This window comes from Microcaecilia unicolor, chromosome 2 (assembly GCF_901765095.1).
Source record: "Microcaecilia unicolor chromosome 2, aMicUni1.1, whole genome shotgun sequence".
In the NCBI taxonomy this organism is placed as follows: domain Eukaryota; kingdom Metazoa; phylum Chordata; class Amphibia; order Gymnophiona; family Siphonopidae; genus Microcaecilia; species Microcaecilia unicolor.
In genome coordinates, this window is record NC_044032.1 from 254,714,848 (window position 1) to 254,739,497 (window position 24,650).

A 24,650-nucleotide genomic window follows, 5' to 3' on the forward strand; every position below is an offset into this window, starting at 1 on the left:
ACTATAAATGAAGAGTTGTCCTAGGGGTGGGCAAGTGTTGGGGACAGTGGGTGGGAAGACTAAACTAGATCCTGCAGTGCCTGCTAGAGGCTATCTGTTAATGCTGTGTTACAAGTTCAAGTTTTAAAACTAAGGGGGAAAGACTATGGAGATTAGTTGATAAAATTTGCTTTTTTCTATGTTTATTCTACCTATCACTAACCTACAATTCCTCCTTTAAATCCCAATCTTTAAGTTCCCAAAGCACAAAGCAAAATAGTGTTCACTTACCAGAGAAATGTCCTCTTCTCTCAGAACTTCTCAGAAAGAAAGTTCAGTGGGACCTTTCCTCTTTATATAGTTTTGAATCTAAGGGGCCTTTTTTAAACAGGCTCTTTGAAGCTAACTCAGCAACCTATGCAAATATTCTACTTCCCCACACCTTAGTTAACACCTAATTGAGGTCACTGGACGTGCTACCTCTCCAGCAACCAAAGAACAGAAAATAACTACCTTTTAGAACAAGAGTTTTTGGCTGTTAAGTTTCTTCCTCTAGAAACTAAAACTAAGGGAAAAAGACTATGGAGATTAGTTGAAACAATTTGCTTTTTTCTTTTTTTTATTCTGCCTATCACTAACCTACAATTCCTCCTTTAAACCCCAATCTTTAAGTTCCAAAAGCACAAAGCAAAATAGTGTTCACTTACCAGAGAAATGTCCTCTTCTCTCAGAACTTCTCAGAAAGCAGAAGCAGTGAAAGCCAGTAGAATGCTCCAACCTTCTGATGCTAGCAGTTCCGCATATGCTCAGTTCAAATGCTGGCATCATGGGCGGAGGCTCAGACCACGAATCTTCTTTGGCAGGGCTTGATCATCCACCCCAGCCATGAATCTGGTGCTGCAATTCTTGAGGGGGGTCTGAGCCCAAACTGGGGGTCCTAGCGCCCCCCCCCCCCCCCCCATGGCTATGCCATTGCTGTGTAGAAAATAAGGGACGATTTGGATTTCCTGCTAAGATGGTTAGTTAAGGCCTAGAAAATCAAAAATTTCAAAGTGGTATGACATAGAGTCCAGGGGTAATTTCTTCCCTAGTGTTTTCCCATCAATAACAAATAAGATTTTCAGATAGAAAATTGAATTTTAAAGGCAAATCAGCAAGATTTCAAGTTTTAAAAAAATTGGCTATTTTTAATGTAAAAATTCAGAGCTCAAGTTCATTGACTAACACACACAACAGTGTCTTTCAGGCCCAGATGCTCAGAACTCCGGCACTGTAAGGATCAGTGCTAGAAAACACCGGCCCAAACACTGAAGAAACATTACTGTACAATGCTCAACACTAACAACACACAAATTATATGCACACTGTTAGTGTTGAGCATTGGAAGTTAAAGGGGAAAGAACGTGCCTGGCGCATGCCCACATGAGCTGTGCAGTAGGCACACGACTCTTCTGCACATGCTCAGTTAAGAGGGAACGGCTGTGGTATCTGGAGCAGAGCCATGGGCACAAAGTAAACCAGACAGGAAAAATGTAAAAATATACAAGTAAAAAAAGTTTAAATAACCCATAACACTGCAGAGCTGCTCACAGAACTACAGCTTTCCTGTACCTGCAACTTTACGCTTCAGGAACTAGAGATCAGCGGGGGATCCTGAGATTAAGTAAAGATCAGTTTCCCTCATCCCTCCCTCTGCTCCCAGGGACTTCTCTGTCACTCTGCACACTCACCCTAACACCTGCTTAGAGCTATCGGTAGTATGCCGTTTCTCTGAGCATTGGAGGGAATTGCTAATGGCATCATTTACATCACATTTTAATACTAATGAGCTCATTTGCATAGAATCTTCAGTCACTGCTTCCGTGTACAATAAAAGCAGCACCAAAACCTTTTGTGCATTAGGGGGTCTTTTACAAAGGCGCGCTAGCATTCAAAAAAAAAATGTATTTATTGTTTTTCAATTTTACTAACATATACGTTTGTAAGGAAATACAGAGAAATCAATATAAGAGGAAAAAAAGAAATATTTATCAAATGTAACATTTTACACTCTTCCTCAGACCACTAAATTGAGGCTCTTAAGGGAAGAGGTTTAGCAATATAAGGAGATTATCACGCTAACATTTTTAGCGCTCACTAATTATTAGCATGTGCTAAACACTAGAGATGCCCATGGCATCTCTACTGTTTAGCACACGCTTATTTTTAGCACACTCTAAAAACTCTAGTGCGCCTTTATAAAAAGGGTCCTAGGTACATAATGACTGGCTAAAACCAGTCTAAATGAAATGTTGCACACCCGATTAGCCTTGAGCATTGGGGCCTCAGAGTTAATGGAAAGCACGTTGACCAATAAGAATTTCTTTCCATCCAGAGCACAAGGAGTTACGTCTGAAGAAATCAGAATCACCATGCTCTGGTCAAGTGGAGATCTACTATCAGGACAAGTGGAAAGTGTTGTCAGGCAAAAGCTGGGATAAAAGAAACGCTGATGTGGCCTGCCGTCAGGTGCACTGTGGCACTGCACTAAGTTTCAACGACAGCGCATACTTCAGCAAGCAGAGTCCCTGGGGAGAGGAATTCCACTGCACTGGCAATGAAAGTCGCCTCTGGGACTGCCGCACAGCTGCCCTGGAAGGTGCAGATAGCCTGACCCACAGAGTCGCCACTGTGCAGTGTTCAGGTGATTTCTAATCCTTTCACATGGTGTAACTGCACTTTGCTTTCACTTTGCTACTTGGCACATTTTGTTCAGAGTTTCCTTGGTTTTCACCTCAAAGGGGCAAATTTTCACTTGGTGTAGTGACCAGCAGCGGCACTTAATAAATAAATAAATAAATAAATAAATAAATAAATAAATAAATATACAGTATATATTCAGCGCTACTATTTAAATAGGCGGTGGTTCTTATATATGCAGTAGGGTGACCATGACAACACTATGGACCCCTTTTACAAAGCCACACTACTGATTCCCAGTGTGGCAAATGAGAAGATGCTGCCACGTGGGAATCGCCCTATCTGCCTTATCCATTTATCCCTTCATTCTTTCCCTTTGCTGTCATGTTTAAGGTTTTCCTTTCTTATTTCTAATTAGTGTGTACAGAGCTTTGCTGTGGCGATGCTAAAGGCGGTAGACTACGTCCTTAATAAACAATAAATAATCACATAACATGGCGTTTAAATGTACATGCCGACTGTACACACAAATTCATACACGGTGTCCGGAAAAAAACGGGATCCCTTGCATAGTTTCAAAATACTTTACAATCGTTTAAACATTTACGGACCCTTTTTCCAACCAGCGCTAAGCAGTGGCCTGCGGTAGCCTCAATGCACGCTGAGATCACTGTTAGTGCCGCTGGTAAAAGGCAGATTTTTCTATTTTCTGATAATGGCCTTCTGCTAATTTCCCCATTAGCGTGTGAGCCCTTAACCGTCACCTATTTTGTAGACAGTAAGGGTTCACATGATAATAGCTTATAATTTATTGCAATTTACTATACCACCCTAACTGACAGGCAGAGCAGAGCGGTTTACATACTACCAATTAAGAAAAGGAAAGGAACTCCATCAGGAACGATAAAACTATCACACAAAAGGAAAGAAAAGTAAAAACAGGGATAAAAGAGGTGAGAGAGGAGGTAAAAAGGGTGAGGGAGAGAAGAGAAGGTAAAGGCTAATCCTGCGCTAAACAGCACGCAGCAGTGCCCGCACACTGATTAGCATAGCCACACCCACTCTCTGCCCCCCCCCCCCCCACCACGGCCCAATGCTAAAAATTTAATTTAAATTTTTAGGATGTGGGTAGCATGCACTGATTCCAAAACTACTGCGGGACGCCTGAGTGCGCCCCGCGGTAAGAACGCGTTAGTGCTTACTGCAGGTTAGTAAAAGAGCCCCTTAGTATGACCTTTGAAAATACATTAGTATAATGTGATTTTTTTTTCTTAGTTAATTCATAATTTCTGTTCAAAGTGTCCTGCTTCAACCTTGACACATTTACAAAGTCTTCAGCACCACTGAGCTGTTGGCTCAATGAATTCTGGGATTTCATTAATTAAGAGGGTGTTTTACAAAGGTGTGGTAGCATTTTTAGTGCGTACTAAACACTAGAGATGCCCATAGGAATTTTGTGGGCGTTTCTAGCGTTTAGCGCATGCTTATTTTTAGCGCACGCTAAAAACGCTAGCATGCCTTTGTAAAAGGCCCATTAAGAGCACAACTATTTTGCAAGCTTGATGCGCTGGAGCTTCTCTGTTGAAAACTAAAGTACTCAGAAATGTCTTGAATTTGAGTATCTCTTGGTTGGGCAGAGCCCAAGCTATCAACGTGGTAGTTTTGCCCAAGTTGCTTTGCAGCATTGCCCATTCCACTTTCAGAACCTTTTTTTAGGATGCTCCATACAACAGTATTTCAATATATTTGGCAACGAAAGCCCCTAAGGGTGCAGTAAAAATTTTTTATCCCAGTTTAGGGCTCATGGGTCCCTAACTTTAGATTATATTATCAGGCAGCTCAACTTAAGTACATGCTTCATTGGAAATGAGGCCACCAGAAAGCTGAGTGCGGATGGAGCAATCTCTGATAGTTGATATTCCGTTGTGGGTGCTCCTTTGGCTCAATTTGATACAATTTCGAGTGCTCTGTCGTTCTGCCAATCCCATTTTAAGATGACACTGACTTGCTGGTTGAAAACCTGATCTAAATTCCTGAAGCATAGAATATACTTTCAGGTGACACCTCTACACTATGCAGAGGGATTTTTCCCAGGAAAAGTTGACAGTTTATAGGATCTGGGAGGTGAATGGTTTAGAAACACTGAGAGAGCTGGTGGAAAATGAGAACCTTGCTGAGTTTGCAGATCTTGCTGAGGAATATGGGTTGGGGCAATGGGATAGATATTCCTACAGACAAGTCACAGATTTTTTGAGAAGGAGGGCCTAGTGTGAACTTCAACTGGAAAAAACCTTCTTGAAAAAGCCATAAATGGGGATAGTGGTAGATGCAGCATAATTAGATTCTATCAAGTACTCTTAATTCAAATTCCTTACCCCTGTTAAATATATTGCTAAATGGGAAGGTGCCCTAGGGGTACAATTTGCACCTAAAGACTGGGGAAAATGTTAAGAATTTACAGCAGGTTCCATAGCCAAGTCCTTTGATAGAAAATGTCTATAAAATGTTTTATCAATGGCACTATACACCTGTGCATCTTAAATCTATCTATGGATCAGGTAGTGATCTCTGTTGGAGACAGTGTGGGGGTTGGGTTTGGGTTTGAGTTAGGAGGAATGTGGGCTTATGGCGGTGGAGGGGAGAAGATTTTTTTGTTGTTGTTGATGTGTAGTGAGCTACTTACTGAAGAGACACAGTAAGTTATATGCAGTTATGGAGATTTGTTTTACTAGCTTGATGTTTTTGTTTGTTTTTTCTTGTAAAATAAAAAAGAAAGAAAAAAAGTGTAGTCAACATATGAGTGAAGTGAGCAGATAAACTGAGTACAGAGAAAATGGGCACAACCTAGTTACCAACTTTCATGTTGAAAATGGCATTTGGTAATGATGATGATACATTTGTGGTGTAGTTCTAAAAGCACTCATGTAGAATGTAATAATATTTTGTTGGGAACATTTGTGTCTTCTCTTCCACAGAGGAAATCCAGATGAAGCTGGTTGGTGGTAGGCACAAATGTGCTGGAGGGGTACAGCTGTTCTATCAGAACCAGTGGGGGACAGTCTGCAACAAGTACTGGAAAGACAACATAATGTATGCTGATCTTGTCTGTAAGAATCAAAAGTGCGGCCAGGCAGTAACACAAATGAAGAATGTGGATATGGGCTCAATCCCAGTTTGGGTGAATTTCCTGCGTAGGAATTTTTATCCGTTACACCTGTGGCAGTGCCTGAGCTCTGCACCAGAAAATAATGTCTGCAAGCAACATGCTGGTGTTATCTGCTCAGGTACAGAGAACCACATGGGCTGCCAAACAGTGTGATTATGCTTTGACATTTGAGTAGGGACTGAAGAAAAGATTGCCACTGTTCAGTCTACCAGAAAAGAAACTGGGCTGTTTGGTGGTTGTGAAATGTGTAAATGCTCCAACAGTACTTGTTCTATACTTATAAAGATTATTATCCTATAGAAGCCAGCGTTTAAGAGCTACGTTTGAAAGAGGGATAAATGATCCATGGTATGATCTGATCAATTCATTCATCATGCTGTAGACCAGTCAGATCCAGTATTTGTGATGTCACATTCCTCTTGCTAATATAACTAAAGAATAGGTAGAATTCGTAAATATGTGAAAGGCAGTTTCAGTTGTTCGTGCTGGTTAGGTTTGTGTGTCAAGCAGCCATTCTGAGCATGTGCAGGACAGACATTGGGATGCAGGGGAACTGTGGCTCAGCTGGTATCATCTTGAATTTGCCAGTTGGCATTGCAGGAGTAGCTGGGCATTGTCCCTGCCCCTGAAGGCAATATCTCACTTTGGAATAAGAGAGGGGGAGATATGGAGAACGAAGAGTTGGGAAAGCTGGTTCAGAGACCAGGTTCCTGAGGGGGAGAATGAGTTTCTGGATGTTTTTTTTGTGTGTGATGGATAGTGGCTTATACCAGCACAGGTGGTAGGGGACCTATGGTTGTACTTGTCATTTTAAGACAGGCTTCACTACTATTTTTGCAAATACTCGTAGTACAGGCTTCATAATATAGCACAGAAATGAAAGTTAATCACTAATAATAACATAAAATATAAAGTGATAGTTTTTTATTCAACTAATGTGGAGAGTAATTTTATAACAGGAAACAACAGCGGGTTGGCAGATTTTGGATTTTACATTTCACTATCTTGACGTCTTATGCATTATAGTTTTGTATTTTATTCCCTTTTAGTATTTTCTTTTATACTTTGTATTCTGTATTTTTTATTGATCATATTCTCTGAATTAGTATTTTTATGTATTTAGATGCCTGAAGCAGGCTCTATAGCCGAAACACAGCTCATGTTGCGTCAAGCCTCTGTTGAAGTGATAAAGTTTGTGTGTGACGACCACTTGTTAGTTGTTGCTTCTGTCAAACCTACTGTTGTTTGACCTGTGGTGGATTTTTTTCTTATGTTTGGTTTGTCGAGGGTAATTTTATAACAGGTTACCTATGAGTGAAGACCACATAGGTGCCTATTTTTTATGGGCACCTACCTGTATGTGTCTTCATAAAATACTAGCAAAGATCCTGCAGAAACAGCAGCTATTTTGAAGCTGCAGAAATTAATGCCTACTTACTCAAACTCCTGTCTTGAACATGCCATCTCTATAGCCTCACATGATTGTAGGCCAAGTTGTACCGCATGTACCTTTACACATGAAGCAATTTTATAAATCCAAATCTTTTATAAAATGATCTCTTTCTTGGCTAGCAAGCTGCCATCTATTAAAGGGCCCTTTTACTAAAGGGTTGCCACATGGCAACCCAGAACTACCAGTAGCCCAATGCAGGTGCCAGCGGTAGTTCCACCCCCAGAATGCACCATTTCTGGCACTAGCAGAAATATTGAAAAAATATCTCCACAGGGGGTTACCCGGTGGTAATCACTGTCTGGTTACCGCTGGTTTAGCACGGAAGACCTTACTGCCACCACAATGGGTGGTGGTAAGTGCTCCCCCCAAAATGGCTGCACAGCAAGTGCAAACTTACCACATGGCTATTTCATTTTTGCCTATTTTTACCCACTGTGGTAAAAGGGGCCCTGGAGTGTGGCAAAAACAGCTGCTGCCACTAGTGCAGGATCCCTTTTACCGCAGCTTAGTTAAAGGACCCCTAAGTTAACCCAATAAAAATGTATCGCCTTATACATTTTGGGATCAATTCTATATAGTGTGCCACAATTTAGGCACCAAAATGCAGCGTGCTGTGGGCGCCCAGATTCTGTTATAGAACACTAGCATAAGTCGGCATTTATGCGTTAATATTTAGACACATCTACTTATGCCATGTCAATAGCAGGCATAAATGTGTACACCTAAATGTAACACTTTAGCACTTAAATGCCAGTATCCTACATCCATGACCTCTTTATCTCTTGTACTCTCCATCTGCTTGCCCTAACTGAAACTTGGCTTTACCCTGAAGACTCTGCTTCAGTTGCAGCCCTATGCCATGGAGGTTATCTTTTCTCCCATACTCCTCGTCCAGTTTTATTTATTTATTTGTAGCATTTGTATCCCACATTTTCCCACCCATTTGCAGGCTCAATGTGGCTTACATTTGCCGTTATGGCGATTGCCATTTCCGGACATGATTTTGCAATCAAGTGCGTACATACATGGTAGAAGAATGCATTGTGTGCTTGCGTACTTGTTAACACGTGTTTTTGCAATCAAGTGCGTATGTATGTGGTAGAAGAATACACTGTGGTCTTGTGTAGGTGTCGGCTTTATGTAGTTGCTCAGATGATGGTATTATGGTGAGAGTAATAGTGTTGGGCAGTGGTTATGTCGTTTCGGTCTTATTCTTCGTTCTTGTTGTTTAGAAGTTAGGACGATTGTTGTATGCTTTTTTGAATAGGTCCGTTTTCAGTAATTTACGAAAGATGGTTAGATCTTGCGTTGTCTTTATGGTCTTCGGGAGTGCGTTCCATAGCTGTGTGCAAATGTAGGAGAAGCTGGTTGCGTAGATGGACTTATATTTTAATCCTTTGCAGTTGGGGTAATGGAGGTTGAGGAATGTACGTGCTGATCTTTTAGCATTCCTAGCAGGTAGGTCTATGAGGTCTGACATGTAGGCCGGAGCTTCTCCATGTATAATTTTATGGCCCATGGTTCATACTTTGAACGCAATTCGTTCCTTTAGTGGAAGCCAGTGTAGTTGGCTGTGGAGGTGGTGTTGGGCTACTACTTTCACCCTCTTGTAGATTTCAACCTCTTCTACCTCAGTCTCACTGTTTTTCTTCCTTCGAAGTCCACTCCATCCGTCTATTTGCTCCTCTGCCTCTCCGAGTTGCAGTCATTTATCGACCCCCTGATAAGTCCCTTTCTTCCTTTCTCACTGACTTTGATGCTTGGCTTTCCTTCTTTCTTGAACCTTCATCTCCTTCCCTCATTCTTGGGGATTTTAACATTCATGCTAATGATCCCTCTGACTCTTATGCTTCGCAGTTTCTTGCTTTAACATCCTCTTTCAATCTTCAACTGTGCTCCACTGCCTCCACTCACCAGAACAGCCACTGTCTTGATCTTGTCCTCTCCACTAACTGCTCACTCTCCAGTTTCTGTGCCTCAACTCTTCCCCTCTCTGACCATCATCTGATAACTTTCACACTTAAACACCCTCCTCCCAATCCCGTCCAATCTTAACCAATACATTTAGGAATCTTCAGGCTATTGACCCTTCTACTCTGTCCTCCAATGTTTCAAATCTCTTCTCTACCACTATGTTATCGAGGTCTGTCAATGAGGTTGTCTCTTCCTATAATACTATTCTCTCCTCTGCTCTGGATACTCTCGCTCCTCTCATTCCCCATTCTGTAAAACGTACCAAACCCCAACCTTGGCTGACCTTTAGAATCTGCTACCTACGTTCCTGTGCCCGCTCTGCCAAATGCCTTTGGCTGAAATCCCGTGCCCATGCTGACTTCATACATTTCAAATTCTTGCTGTCTTCCTTCCAGTCTGCTCTTTTACTTGCCAAACAGGACTATTACATCCAGTTGACTAATTCTCTTGGCTGAAACCCTCGTCGTCTCTTTGCCACACTGAACTCTCTCCTCAAAGTGCCTTCACCTCCAACCCCCCCCCCCCCCCCCCTTCACTCTGGCTGAGTTCTTTCATGAGTTCACAAGATTAAACTTGAATTCTCAACCAGGTCATCTCCACCTCTCCTTCCCTTAGTCCATTCTCTCAACCCTCCAACCCCTGCCTCCTTTTCTTCCTTTTCTGAAATCACTGAAGAGGAAACTACACATCTTCTTTCCTCCTCAAAACTAACTACCTGTTCCTCTGATCCTATTCCCACCCATCTGCTTAATACTATCTCTCCTACTGTCATCCCGTTTATCTGTCATATCCTCAATCTTTCACTGTCCACTGCGACTGTTCCTGATGCCTTCAAACATGCCGTAGTCACACCACTCCTTAAAAAAACCTTCATTGGACCCTTCCTGTCCTTCCAACTATCGCCCCATCTCCCTCCTCCCTTTCCTATCCAAGATACTTGATTGTGCTGTTTACCGCCATTGCCTTGACTTTCTTTCATCTCAAGCTATTCTTGATCCACTTCAATCTGGCTTTCACCCCCTTCATTCAACTGAAACAACGCTTGGTAAAGTCTCCAATGATCTGTTCCTAGCCAGATCCAAAGGTCTCTATTCTATCCTCATCCTTCTCGATCTATCTGCTGCTTTTGACACTGTTGATCACAGCCTGCTCCTTGATATGCTGTCCTCACTTGGATTTCAGGGCTCTGTTCTTTCCTGGTTTTCTTCTTATCTCTCCCAGCGTACCTTTAGTGTATACTCTAGTGGATCCTCTTCTTCTTCTAGCCCACTGTCAGTTGGTGTGCCTCAGGGATCTGTCCTGGGACCTCTTCTCTTCTCCATCTATACTTCTTCCCTTGGTTCTCTGATCTCATCCCATGGTTTTCAGTATCATCTTTATGCTGATGACTCCCAGATCTATCTCTCCACACCAGAAATCTGAGCTGAAACCCAGGCCAAAGTATCAGCCTGCCTGTCTGACATTGCTGCCTGGATGTCTCAGCGCCATCTGAAACTAAACATGACCAAGACTGAGCTTCTTATCTTTCCCCCTAAACCAACCTCTCCTCCTGCCCCATTCTCTATTTCTGTGGATAACACTCTCATCCTTCCTGTCTCATCAGCTCGTAACCTTGAGGTCATCTTTGACTCCTCCCTCTCCTTCTCTGCACATATTCAACAGACTGCTAAAATCTGTCGTTTCTTTCTCTAAAATATCAGTAAAATTTGCCCTTTCCTTTCTGAGCACACTACCAGAACCCTCATCCACGCTCTTATCACCTCTCGCTTAGACTATTGCAACTTGCTTCTCACAGGTCTCCCACTTAGCCATCTCTCTCCTCTTCAATCTGTTCAAAATTCTGCTGCACGACTAATATTCCGCCAGGGTCGTTATGCTCATATTAGACCTCTCCTCAAGTCACTTCACTGGCTTCCTATCCGTTTCCGCATACAGTTCAAACTCCTCTTATTGACCTATAAGTGCATTCACTCTGCAGCTCCTCAGTACCTCTCCACTCTCATCTCTCCCTACATTCCTCCCCGGGAACTCCGTTCACTGGGTAAATCTCTCTTATCTGCACCCTTCTCCTCCACCGCTAACTCCAGACTCTGTTCCTTTTATCTAGCTGCACCATATGCCTGGAATAGACTTCCTGAGCCAGTATGTCAAGCTCCATCTCTTGCCGTCTTCAAATCTAAGCTAAAAGCCCACCTTTTTGATGCTGCTTTTAACTCCTAACCCTTATTCACTTGTTCAGAACCCTTATTTTATCATCCTCACTTTAATATTCCCTTCTCTCTTGTTTGTCCTGTTTGTCCTAATTAGATTGTGAGCTCTGTCGAGCAGGGACTGTCTCTTCATGTTCAAGTGTACAGCGCTGTGTACGTCTACTAGCGCTATAGAAATGATAAGTAGTAGTAGTAGTAATCATATAACCTACACATGCAAATGTTTGGCACGCCCATGTCCCACCCTTCTCCCCTTCACACCTCCCTTGCATTTACATGCCATGCAACTTGCATGCTCATATGCTCATACCACTTGCACACATAAGTGCTGTAGTATTGTAACCACGCAAATAGTACTTACATTTAGGGCTAAGGTTACAGAATTAGATAGTTGTTTATTTATTAAGTTTTATTTTTGTACATTCAAGTGGACTACAAAAGTAGCATAAAAGTGGAAGACACCAAACACAAGGTCCAGTGGATCAAGAAGAAATTTATTGTCCAATAAATACAAAGAAAGCGCTGACAAACCCAACCCAACTCAACTTTACAATTGATTGAGACCCCTTCGACGAAGGCTGGAGTGCCGAAACACAGCCTGTGTGGGGTATACCAGCGCTTTCTTTGTATTTATTGAACAATAAATTTCTTCTTGATCCACTGAAGATTGTGTTTGGCATCTTCCACTATTGTGCTACTTTTGTGTTCCTCTGTGGAAGACTCTTCTTGCCTTCTGCTTCATTCAAGTTTGAACAAGGTTTGTAATTGATACACGATGAGTCATTTGCCTGTGCTCTTCTTGTGCAGTATGTACAGAGTACGGGCAAATAGGATGACTCCCTGATGGGAACAAAATGGGAAAAAGCAAGGAGAAAGGCCTTGCATGAGTGCCTGATGAGATCTAGATAGGAAGGAAAGAACATGACTTTTAATGCGCCCTTGATAAAAGCTGTGTAGAAAGGAATAAGGCCGTGGAGAGGTGGGGGAGGGGGGAAGACAACCACTAGTAAAGATGAATAAATATTAATGTGGAACCTGTGTAGTGACTGAAATTCTTCCTCTTGGGTCACAGAGTCGGTGAAGATCAGGCTGACAGGAGGGAATAGCCGATGCGATGGGATGCTGGAGGTCTCCTACAATGGTACCTGGGGAAGTGTTTGCAGCAATGGCTGGGGTGCAATGAGTGCCCAGGTTGCCTGCAAGGAGCTGAATTGTAGCACGGTGAACGCCACCTCCCATGGCAACTTCACTGGGAACAGCAGTGGTCTGACTATGTGGCTGACCAATGTGAAATGCAAAGGCAGTGAGTCATTCCTGTGGGAATGTGAAGGAGTCTGGGATCCTGGTGATATTTGCTCAAACAAGCCACCAGCCAGCATGGTTTGCTCAGGTAAGTTTTTGCTCTTAATATGGAATGATGATGGGAAATAGACCACGGGCCAGTTTCGTACGTAGCAGAGCAGCTACCTCGGTGCGATCTATTGAAAGTCATTCCTTGAGCCAAGCTTTTGTCCCACCTGCCCGCGCATCCCTCTCTCTCCCTGGAGGGAGGCAGCAGGCACGCCTGGCAGAAGGGTGAGCCCTCCGCCAAGGGAGCAGCTCACGTCGCCAGGCTCCTTCTCCCTTCCCGCCCGCGGCCCGGAGAACCAGATAGCTCGGGCGGAAACGGGGCCGAGAGCCCAGCCACTCGGGGAGGCACCAGATGGCCCGGGCAGAAACTGGGGGCTAAGAGCCCAGCCGCTCGGGGAGGCACCAGATGACCCGGGCGGTGATCAGAAATGGGACCAAGAGCCCAGGTGGCCGAAGGAGCACCACATGGACCTTCCGAGGCCCGGGGGACCATATGGCCCTTCAGATGCCTGGGGGACCAGATGGCTGAAGACCCTGCAGGGCTGAGCTGGCTGAACTCAGAGAGTCGTAGCGGTGAGGGGAGGCTTAATAGTCGGATCGATGCGGGACCATGGGCTACAGCTTAATAGTCGGGGCTGTGGAGCTCATTCACTCAGCCCTTCTCATGGAAGCCTAAGATGGGCAGAATGGGGTAGAAGGAGATAGGGACCAGAGTCACCCACTCCACAGTGCACTGCACTGACCGTTACACTACTCCAGGGAGGGAACCTGCATGCTGCTCTATTAGACCTGGCTCTAACATTTAAAGCTGTCATAGAGGTTGCTAAATCATATTTGTACAGTGTAATCCGCTTAAGTGCAAGGGTCTGGGACTAAAGAAATACATGCAGTTAACTGGAGCATGCACTTAACCGTTGTGACCCAAAGAAGCTTGACATCTGGTAAACATATGTACAGTACTGTTTATTATACGTACAGTATACAGTCTCCGTTAACTGACGTTAGGCTTACTTGAAGTAATCAGTCATACTCCTCTGTACACTCTTGTGTCTGTGAGTTCCATAGACTACGTCTGCCAGACGGTAAAAACTGTCATAGCACTGACATCCAGTGGCCTCCAGATAGGCCCGCACGGTGTTGAGACTCTCCAGTGCTCTTGCAAAAGTGACAGGAGGTTGTTGAATTTCGTCAGCATGGGCCTTGCTGCTCATTTCATCATCTGTTTCATCATCAGCCGTTGCCTGCGTGTAGGCACATATCTCGACATCAGTGCTGTTGTCAGCTGTTTGTAGATCGTAATCTACAGCTATGTAGTGATGAAACTCCTCGCAAGCCAAACCACCACAAGGGTGGAGGTACACAAATTCCTACGAAAAGTAGAATCTGAGGAAAGGGGGAGTAGGAGGAGTAGGCTCTTGAACAACACTAGTAGGCGACGTAGATTAGGAACAATCTCTTTATTTAAATATACACTCGACTCAACACAGCTGTGTTTCGGCGCTACAGACGCCTTCTTCAGGAGTCTATGAAATAAAACCAAACAATGGTAATATAACAAACATGCAGAACAAATGTAAAATAAGTGTAGAACGTTAAATGTGTGATAAACATAAATTTCATGTAGAATTAAAAAATTAATAAAAACATTTTTTATAAAAAACATTTTTGTATAAAAAAATTATTATTAGTATTGCAGAAATGCTATAATATATATACACATATACATACATACATATATATATATACACATATACATACATATATATACACATACATATAAAATCCATACATGTAAAAATACATATACTCAAACATATATGCATATATAGTTTTCAAATATATAATAAATACTTAAATTATTAAATTATTAAAAAATATTAGATTATATATAACATACGATAAAGGTGTTGTATTTTACCAATCAAAGAAGGATGACATCTAAAAATTAGCAGAAAAAACATCAAAATGAAGTATAACGAAAAAACTCAAAATACAGTGAAATAAATAAATAAAACACACTTACAACCAATTAGTAAATAATATATGATATATATGATGTAACCATATAAGTTAAGTATCATAGATAAACTGACCTTGTGATATATAAATATACGAATATTAAGCTCAAAGAGAATGAAAGCAAGGCTTCTGCTACAATTGTAATCCTATAGATAAAGCAGAAAACGCTCAGTTATGTATGGCAACATGGCAGGCTTAAAGAATGTTTTGAATATATATATATATAAAGGGTGTATATGCATATATCAGAAAATCAATGCATAAAGTTTAGTATCAAACAATATCTGCGCACATCCTATCCACAAATATACCAATATTCCAAAAAAGTCTCAAGAAAAAAATATATATAATATGGCACAAATGTTGAAAAAAACTAATTTGTAAAAATTAATGCATAATTTAGTGAGCACACAGGACCTCCGTTATTCTGTGCTCAGAAAAGATATAAATATAATAAAAAATAAATAAATAAAAGAGTCTGTGATGCGAATACCCAAAATAGATGGTGCAGATTTTATCCTGTGCTGTTTAAAACTAAACATCATAATAGATGCAGCACCTGATGTTAAAAAATAGAAATACAAAGACAAAGAATCCACTCTTTAGATGTATATTCGCAGGATCAGTAAACTGTAATGAAGGACTTACCACTGCCGATGCAGGAAAAAAAGCTCAGCGTATTCAATTGCACTTCTGTGAGGTCAAAAGGGGCGTGTTCACAGTAAGTCCCTTTTATAAGAGAAAAAGCCCGCCAAAAGGAGCAATCAGCTGTGCAGGCTTAAAGTATAATGAGTAGTACTCAGTATGACGTATCTAGTTTGAAAAAAAACATCAAAGACAGTATAATTTTAAAATGTAGAACTGATGCACCAGTACTATGGATAAAGAGAGTGACAAACAAAATGGATATATCATTTCAAAATGCCAAAAGATAAAAATAAAAATGAAAAAATTTAAATAAAATAAATAAATAAACATAGGGCAGCAGTGGGATTTGAACCAGCCACCTCAGAACTACAAGCCAGATGCATTAACCAGTGGGCTATTTCTCCAGTGACATGAGAGTAATAAAAAAAGTCTTTAAAAGATGAAATATACATGTATTAGTATAAAGATCAATGCTGAAAATGTAGAAGTATATGATTATATATATAAAAAAATATATAAATTTGGATTAATTCATTATGCACTCATCACTTTCATATTTAAATAGCAAAGGAATTTTTATAATATCAAAAATAAATATCAAATGTGAAAAATGATGGTGAAAATACAATATTGGAAAACGTTAGATAAGTCAAAAATAAATAATAAAATAGACCAAAAAAGGAATAATAATAATAATAATACTAAAACCGAAACAAGATATAGTACAAAAAATGAATGTGAACTTTAAAAATGAGTAATATAAAACTGCATATATCCCATTAAAAAAAATCACAAGAAATGCTTGTATTCTATCTCTATATTTAATCCAAAGGGTTCTAAAGCCTGTAAATTAAAAATCAACTTCTGTTCTTCCTGAAGTAGCATATTATCTGTGATGTTCCTACGCCAGTTCTTCTTGAATGTTTTAATAACAAAAAATTTTAAGTCCAATATTGAATGATCCTTCTGCTTCCAGTGTGCTACCAAAGGTGCTGATACAACTTCTCTCCTCAAGCAACTGCGGTGTTCAATAATTCTGGTTTTGACTGGTCTCTTGGTCTTACCAATATAGACCCAAAGACAGGGGCATATAATGGCATAAATAACATTGGAAGTGGTACAATCTGAAACATGTCTCAATGTATATATTTTTTGTGTACTTGGGTTCAAAAATTCTGTAATCTCCATGGTGTGTTTGCAAACGCTGCATCTTCCACACTTCTTATGTCCCCAGGGTACACTGTCTGCATTATATGACACTGTCTCTGGAAGACACGAGGGAACCAAAAATTCTCTGAGATTCTTCTCCCGGGAATAAGCAACAACTAGACGTTTGTCTTTAAAGCATTCGTGTCCCTCTAAAATGTGCCAATGACGTCTGATAGAGGATTGAATGTGTCTCGCCAGATGTGAGAACTTAACTGTACAAATAATGTCAGGGGCTTGTTTGTCAGGTCTGGGGGCAAGTAGAGCATCTCTGTCTTCAAACACTGCTCTCTGAAAGCCAGTTTCAATATGTTTCTTGGGATAGCCTCTACTTTTAAAACGCTGTGCCATCTTACTGGATTGAACTGTAAAGTCATCAAAGTCTGCGCAAATCCTTCTGAGTCTTAAAAATTGACATAATGGTAGATTCTTCTTCAATGTGTGATGATGATAACTGTTAAAATGTAAAAATGCATTGCGATCAGTAGATTTTCTAAAAAGAGAAGTAATAAAATGATAATTATCTTTCCTAATTAATTAATTAATTAAAAGCTAATTTCTTTTTGGTCGTATTGCATTTTAAAATGGAGATGTGGATCCTGTGTATTTATCCACTCAAAGAAAAGGTTCAATTCCCGTGCGTCCCCTTTCCATACCAGGAAAATGTCGTCTATGTATCGTTTATACAAAATAATATTATGTTTATAGGGGTGTTCCTCCAAAAATTGTTTTTCAAAATGTGCTACATAGAGGTTAGCTATGTCCGGAGCCATGGGAGATCCCATGGCCGTGCCTCTAATTTGTTGATAAAAATTATTTTGAAAACAAAAATAATTATTGGTTAATGCGATACTTGCGCATGTCAGGATAAATCTATTAGGTATTCGTTTGTAGGTTGTGCGATTCTTAAGTGTCTCTTCAATGATCTGCAAGGCTTCGAATTGAGGAATATTTGTATACAATGCTTCAATATCAAGAGTAACCATAAGAGTGTTATCAAGATCACTGTCAAATTCTTGTAGTAAATTTATCATATGCGTAGAATCTCGTACATATGAGGGTATTTGTGGAACGTATGGTCTTAAAAAGAAATCAACAAATACTGATAAAGATTATAGAACAGAGCCATTACCTGAAATAATGGGTCTACCAGGTGGTTGGGTCACTGACTTATGTATCTTGGGTAATATGTAAATAATTGGAATTGTGGGATCTGAGATCTTAAGAAAATTAGATTCTTTGGAGGTGATATATCCTGCTTTTGTGGCAAAATCAACAACCAATTCAATTTCCTTTTCCAAATCTGATGTGGGATCTGATGGTAAGGGTGCATAGTAATTTCTGTCATTGATTTGTTTTTCTATTTCAGCAACATAATCTGATCGATCCAAAATCACAATTCCACCCACTTTGTCAGCGGGTTTAATCACTATTGCAGTATTATTAGCCAGGCCTTTAATTGCAGATTTTTCTTTTTTAGTGAGGTTATAAAAACGGGGTCTCTTCCATTGCTCAATTTTTCGCAGGTCCTGTTCAATACATGAATTAAATGCATGTATTAATGGATCGATGGGGCCTGATGGACTCCAAGCAGAGGGTCGTTTGACGACAGATCGGTCTGTATTTGTGGGTTGATTAGAAAAACATTGGATAATCTGAAGTTTCCTAGAAAATTTAAACAGGTCTACTCTTGTTTGAAATGCATTATAAGGTGCAGTTGGTACAAAGGTGAGACCTTTTTGCAAAACTGATTTTTCAGTGCTATTTAAAGGATAATTAGATAAATTAAAAACTGGAATATCTACCTCCAGCTCTCTCGTCGTGATCGCTGGCAAGTATGGGCGACTGAATCCTCTCCCTCATCCTCTCCAAGTTCCCCTCGTTCCCAATGTTGTCTGTATATGGAAAGGTTCTTGTGTCGGATGAGTCGCCCTGTACATCTGATTTTGAAACCGTGGAGGAATCTCCCTGGTGTCCTTGGGCCAAATCTTCTCTAAAAAAGATGTCTGAGAGGACTGCACATTCTGGGCTGGTGATGATCTCAAAATACCCTGATTAGGCAAACCCTGTGGAATAGTTGACTCGATAGGACTGTTAAGGGGTGATGTAAAAAGATCCCCCGAATCACTCCTGATGCGTTTTCTGCTTTGTTCTACAGGATTCTGCACACTCATACGAGGTACACGTAGAGTACCTTGATTAATAGGATTATTCCTTTTAGAAACAGCTGGGATGTCAATAGCCTGTTCATCTGACGCGTTTGCAACAGCTGCATCTGTTTCGTCCCTCTCCACATCCTTAACAAAGCTTGCCCGCTTGTAGCAGTTCAAAATGGTTGCCTGTGTGACATGATTCCAGGCTTCTTTCTGCATATGTAGGGAATCCAACAGTGATAGATTATGAGCCAGTTCAACAGCACGTTTATCCTTGCCAGTCTGGTCATCCATAACGCTCATCAGACGACGTAGCACAAGAGCCCGATAATGTTGTTTGAAATTGGCTATTATGCCCTGATCCATAGATTGGATCAGAGAGGTAGTGTTTAATGGCAGGAAGACCACCTTGACATTAGACAGCCTGACATCATCACTGTGTGCAACACAATTATCACAAAGCAACAAAATCTGACGCTTTTGTGCCCGCATTCTAGTGTCTAACTTCTTTAACCACTGCTTCCAAATTTTCCCAGTCATCCTTGAATTTGCATTAGCCTCGTATGACACAGGAAATCGCTTAACATTCTTGAAGCAACGGGGATATTTGCTCTTTCCATTGACGAAGGGTTCCAACTTCTCACTCCCATCCATATTGCAGCAAAGGAGGATCGTCAGTCGGTCCTTCGATGTTTTACCTCCTGTAGCTTCGACTTCTTTGAATGCAAGTGTTCCATCAGGAATCGCTCGCCAGTAGAGACCGTTTTCGTCAGCATTGAAAATGTCACGAGGTGCAAACTTGTTCAAGATGGTAGGAAGAACTGAAACAACCCAATTTTCAGCACCAAAGTCATCAGCGTCTTGTTTTTCATCATGCTGTTCCTTGAATTTTATGTTGTTCCTCTCCTTCCATCTTTCCAACCATCCAACAGTGACTTTGAATTCAGTTAGTCCAAGACTTTCAGCTAGCTGATTAGCTTTCTCCATAAGCAGTGGACCACTGACAAGAAACTGTCTGCTCCTGACTTGAGAAAACCACCGAAGAAGAGTATCTTCTACCTCCTCAGCTTTCCCCGCCTGTTTTCGTTTCCTGTGTGGATTTGTATTGTTTTCCCAGTCTTCCAGAAGCTGATCTTTCTGCTTCAAGATACGTGAAATTTGACTGGGATTGACACCATATTCTTTAGCAATAGATACTTGACTTTGTTTGTTTTTTAATTTTTTAAGAACTTCTATTGGTTTAGCCAATGTTAAAGTCTTACAGTTGCGTGACGACGATAACGACGACTCCAGTGTACACTCTAAGAACATTCTTTCGCTTATTCTGCCTATGGCAGTTAACCAACGAGATTTCAAATTTACCACCCCTTTGTCACGTGCCAATCAGCTTCCATATTCCATGCGTGCGCTTATGCGGAGTCTTTCCTGCAGAGTAGTGGTCTTAAACCATGCATATAAGCAAATCTTACACTTATCAGTGGTGCGCTAAACCAAAGTTTGTCGCCATAGAAATTGATGGCCGCCCAAAATGGAACCAAAGTACGGCATCCAGTTAAACAGAGCATGCGCTTATCCGACGTGCACTTAAATGGAGTGCACTGTATATGTAAAAGCAAATGTAATGTATATATTTACAGCTTAATAATAATACATCACCACAATATGTTTCTACATCCTGGCGTCAATCACTTTATTCAACTCAAACTGGAGGGTCGCTTCGTTTAGTGGGTGAAGTCAGGAGTAATATTGTGGGAAGCCCAGCGAAATGTCTGGCCTGGTGCATAAGACTCCAACTTTCAGACCCCCACAGTCCAGTTAAATAATAGTGTTTCTTCCTCATTCATATCCTGTTGTCTGGGTCACTGGCACAAAACCCAGACAGCCATGCTTTGCTTGTATTGTTTTTATGGGTCTCCCTTTCAGTAAACATTCAGTGTCTACAAGTTTGCTGCATGATCTGAGCAAAACAACTTATATAATACATAGCTATTAAGCATGTGCAAGATACCAGGGTCATTTACAGAACAGAAGATGTTCTAAGAGTCAGCTGACCTTAGAGTCCCGGCAGCCATTTTGAAGAAGCAGTGGTAGCGGGGAGGTCAGTGGCAGTGGGCAGGAAAGAGCGAAGTTCTTTCCTGCCCACAAGAGGCCACTAGACCACCAAGGTATGTTATGGTAGGCATGGAGGGGAGGGGGAGAGAAGGCCAGCCAACCCGTGCATCTGTCTACCCGCCAACCAGCCAGCCCAGAAACTCAGACAAACAGACTGGCTGGAAAAAAACATCCAGATCCCCAACAGTCCCCTGACAAAAAGGACATGTCCAGGGAAATCTAGATGTATGGTAACCCCAAGTATATGAATAAGCCTCCTTTGAGGAAAAGTCTTGCTGAAATACTACATCTAGCAGTTCACTTTGCTATTACTGGCTAAAAAATACCCACCCCTCCACCATCCAGAATAAAAATCCCTTTTATAAAAATGTCTCTAAAACACAGAAAGGGAACACTCACTATTATAGATTGGCATCATAGCCCATTTGTCTTCACTGTCAGTCCTCAAAGCCTGCCAATGGGTCAGGCTTTCAGGATATCCCTAAAAAATATGAATAACACAACTTATACACTGAGTAACTCAATTCCAATCTAGTCACACTTAATATATTGCCATTTCCAGGTAACTACAAAAGTTTTAGTAACAACTTCACCTTTGTTCAATAACAATGTACAACAATATACATTATCCATAGGAGCCAACTTTTCAAAATTATTGGGGGTGCTAAGGCCAATGGAAATAACCCCTCCCTGGACACATACAAGGAATTTTCTCAATATTGGGGGTGCTCAAGCACCCACAGCGTTGGCTCCAATGCACCCAATAATATAGCATACTACCATTCACACCAATCTCTTTCATGCACAAATCCCAACACCTCCCCAAGAACATGAGTATCTCAACTTTCCTCAGTTTCTGTTAATGTACTCAGTTCTCGAAAGAATCGCACAAAAGGACTGCTCCACAGGTTATTTTCAATATGTCAATGTTCAGCTCATAATCGCAAGCACAAAGGAAACGTTACTGAATAACCTTCAATGATCTTTTCTTGATTGTTATGTCAATCATACATCCTCACGTCTCAAAGGAGATGTATTCAAATTGTATAAAAACAGCATCTATATATCAAAGTCCTCCAAAAGGTCCAACAATTCAATTTTTTCTTGATCTATTCTGTCTGTAGTTGACTCATTTACCCCGCTTCTTACAATGTCAAACCCAACACAGTTCTCTGTTTCGCTCTAGGTGTCTTCAGTGGTTTAACTATAACATACAAGTTAATATTAAAAGGAGAGTCATACCCTTTCTAACTACCACTTTATTGCTTAAAACAATTACATACTTCATATCTCTTGAACTTATTTCAGACCACAAAACCAGAGCGGACCTCCGTCTGGCAGCAGGAGCAATGGCACCTCTGCGCTCGAAAACGCCGGTTCATGTGCAGTGTAAAGATTCTAATTAAACTCTGATTGATGCGTCTCACAACTAGATCCCTAACCACTCCATTTCTTTACTTAAACTGGATGGAACAACAGTTTTCCATTCAAATATATTGCTTATGGAACATTTTCTGCATAACATTACCACCATCCTGCAGATTAAATTGAATCAAAACGACAAATTTCAAATCACTCAAATCGTGGCATGCCATGACCCATAGGAGCCAACTTTTTTAAATGATTGGGGGTGCTGAATTTGGGTTTTTTTTTTACAGGTGGTGCATTCCCTCTCTCCCCTCCCCCTCTCCCCCTCCCCCTCCCCGTCTCCCTCCCCCTCTCCCCCATCTCCTCCTCCCCCTCCTTCTGAGTCCCAGGTCTGCCCCCTCCCTCCCTCCCTCTCCTCCGAGGTCCAGGCCCCCCTCTCCTCTGAGTTCCAGCCTGGCCCCCCTTCCCTCCCCTCTGAGTTCCAGGCCCTCACTCCGAGATCCATGTGAGACCTTACTGCTAAGTCAATGGCTGGCAGTAAGATCTTAGACCCAAAACGAACACGTGCCAATTTTGACTTTGGCGCACGTCCATTTTCAGCAAAAATAAAGGCATTTTTTGCAGGCACGCTGAAAAATGGATCTGCTCATGCCCAAAACACGTGCCTACACTACCACAGGCCATTTTTCAGCGCACCTTAGTAAAAGGACCCCTAAATAAATATATGGCCCGACATTAAATTTTCAGGCATAACGCTGGCAGTGGTCAGCAAAACAGTGAGTGCTGCCAGCTGAATATTGGGCTCCAAGGTTTTAGCCCACCTCCATTACACCGCTTCATTAACAGCACAGACAAGGAGCAGAGACTAGAGAAATTTCCTCATGGTAAATGACAGCAGAACATTTTGGGGCCCTGCTAAACATGTATAATCTGTATGATTTATCTACTGTAGTTTGTTCTCTCCTTGCTTCTGCTCTAATTCTCATTTCATTTTTCAGAGGGTTTCATCCCAAAGATTCCGCCATCCTATCCTACGAACCTCAGCTCCATACTTGTGCCTGTCTTACTGGTTATACTGGTTGTGCTGGGAATCATAATCTGGACGCGCTGGGGCTCCACTAAGAAACATAAAAGTATGTTTTATTTTCTATTTGTGAACAATTCCATTATTCATCTTCTGTAAAAAAAAAAAAAAAAAAAAGTGGGGCAGGCAGTGGAAGAATAAGGTCAAAAAACAGAGATCCAGGAACTGCTGAGGAGAGAGGGAGGAAAAGAAGGGACAATGAACAGAAAAACAGATAATGCTTGAGAGGGACAGGGGCAATAGACCGACACTGGAACTACTGAGGTGAGGGACAGGAGCTGGCAAAAAGCAGAGGTGTGCCAAAACAGAGATTTTTTTTTTTTTTAAATGCTCATTGTGATTCCTTATTGTGTCCTGAAACTTGTTTTCCCCAGTAAAAACTTCTTCCCCTTGTAAACACTTAAGTAACCATATAAATAACTCAAACGTGTGAAACAATTCTTCCCCGAGGGAAACATTTCGCAACCTGATACAATCAATGGTACTAAGCCATGCAGACTATTGCAATGGAATTTATGCAGGATGCAAAGAGCAAACCTTAAAGAAACTTCAGACCGTTCAAAACACGGCAGCAAGACTCATCTTCAGAAAAACAAGATTTGAAAGCGCAAAACCCCTCCGCAAAAAACTACCCTGGCTCCCAATCAAAGAACGCATTACCTTCAAAATCTGCACTATGGTTCACAAAATTATTTACGGTGAAGCACCAAGATAAATGACAGACTTGATCGACCTCCCAACAAGAAACACATCTGAATCAACACGAATGTACCTAAATCTCCACTACCCAAGCTGCAAAGGACTCAAATACAAATCAATTTAAGCATCCAGCTTTTCATACATCAGCACAAAACTGTGGAACGCACTACCAGAAGACTTGAAAACCACATACGACCACTTACACTTCAGAAAATCACTTAAGACCCACCTGTTTAAAAAGGCATACCCTACCGACCCAACATAAGCGCCTGATCTCAGCGACACAACAACACCAAAGTTCGTAATGGCCGTCACACAACTCTTCCGCTGTACGATACCTTCATGTGGTCCTACAACATGAACCTTATCCTTCCACAACATCACCTTGTATTTGTTTACTCCGGAGTCTGCAAACAGCTCTCCGGCACTATGTAAGCCACATTGAGCCTACAAATAGGTGGGAAAATGTGGGATACAAATGTAACAAATAAATAAATAGTATTCTCTAAGGGGTCCTTTTACTAAGATGCACCGAAAAATGGCCTGTGCT

General features: G+C 41.3%; 1 protein-coding gene across 1 annotated transcript in view; it reads left to right on the forward strand.

The window, feature by feature from the left end:
• LOC115461999 (deleted in malignant brain tumors 1 protein-like) overlaps positions 1-24,650 on the forward strand; it is a 162,751-nt gene that overhangs the window by 117,785 nt on the left and 20,316 nt on the right. Inside the window, exons 10-13 of the mRNA XM_030192047.1 lie at positions 2,354-2,662; positions 5,634-5,942; positions 12,534-12,851; positions 23,316-23,450. Coding sequence (XP_030047907.1) covers positions 2,354-2,662; positions 5,634-5,942; positions 12,534-12,851; positions 23,316-23,450 — 1,071 coding nt within the window. The remainder of the gene's footprint in view (positions 1-2,353; positions 2,663-5,633; positions 5,943-12,533; positions 12,852-23,315; positions 23,451-24,650) is intronic.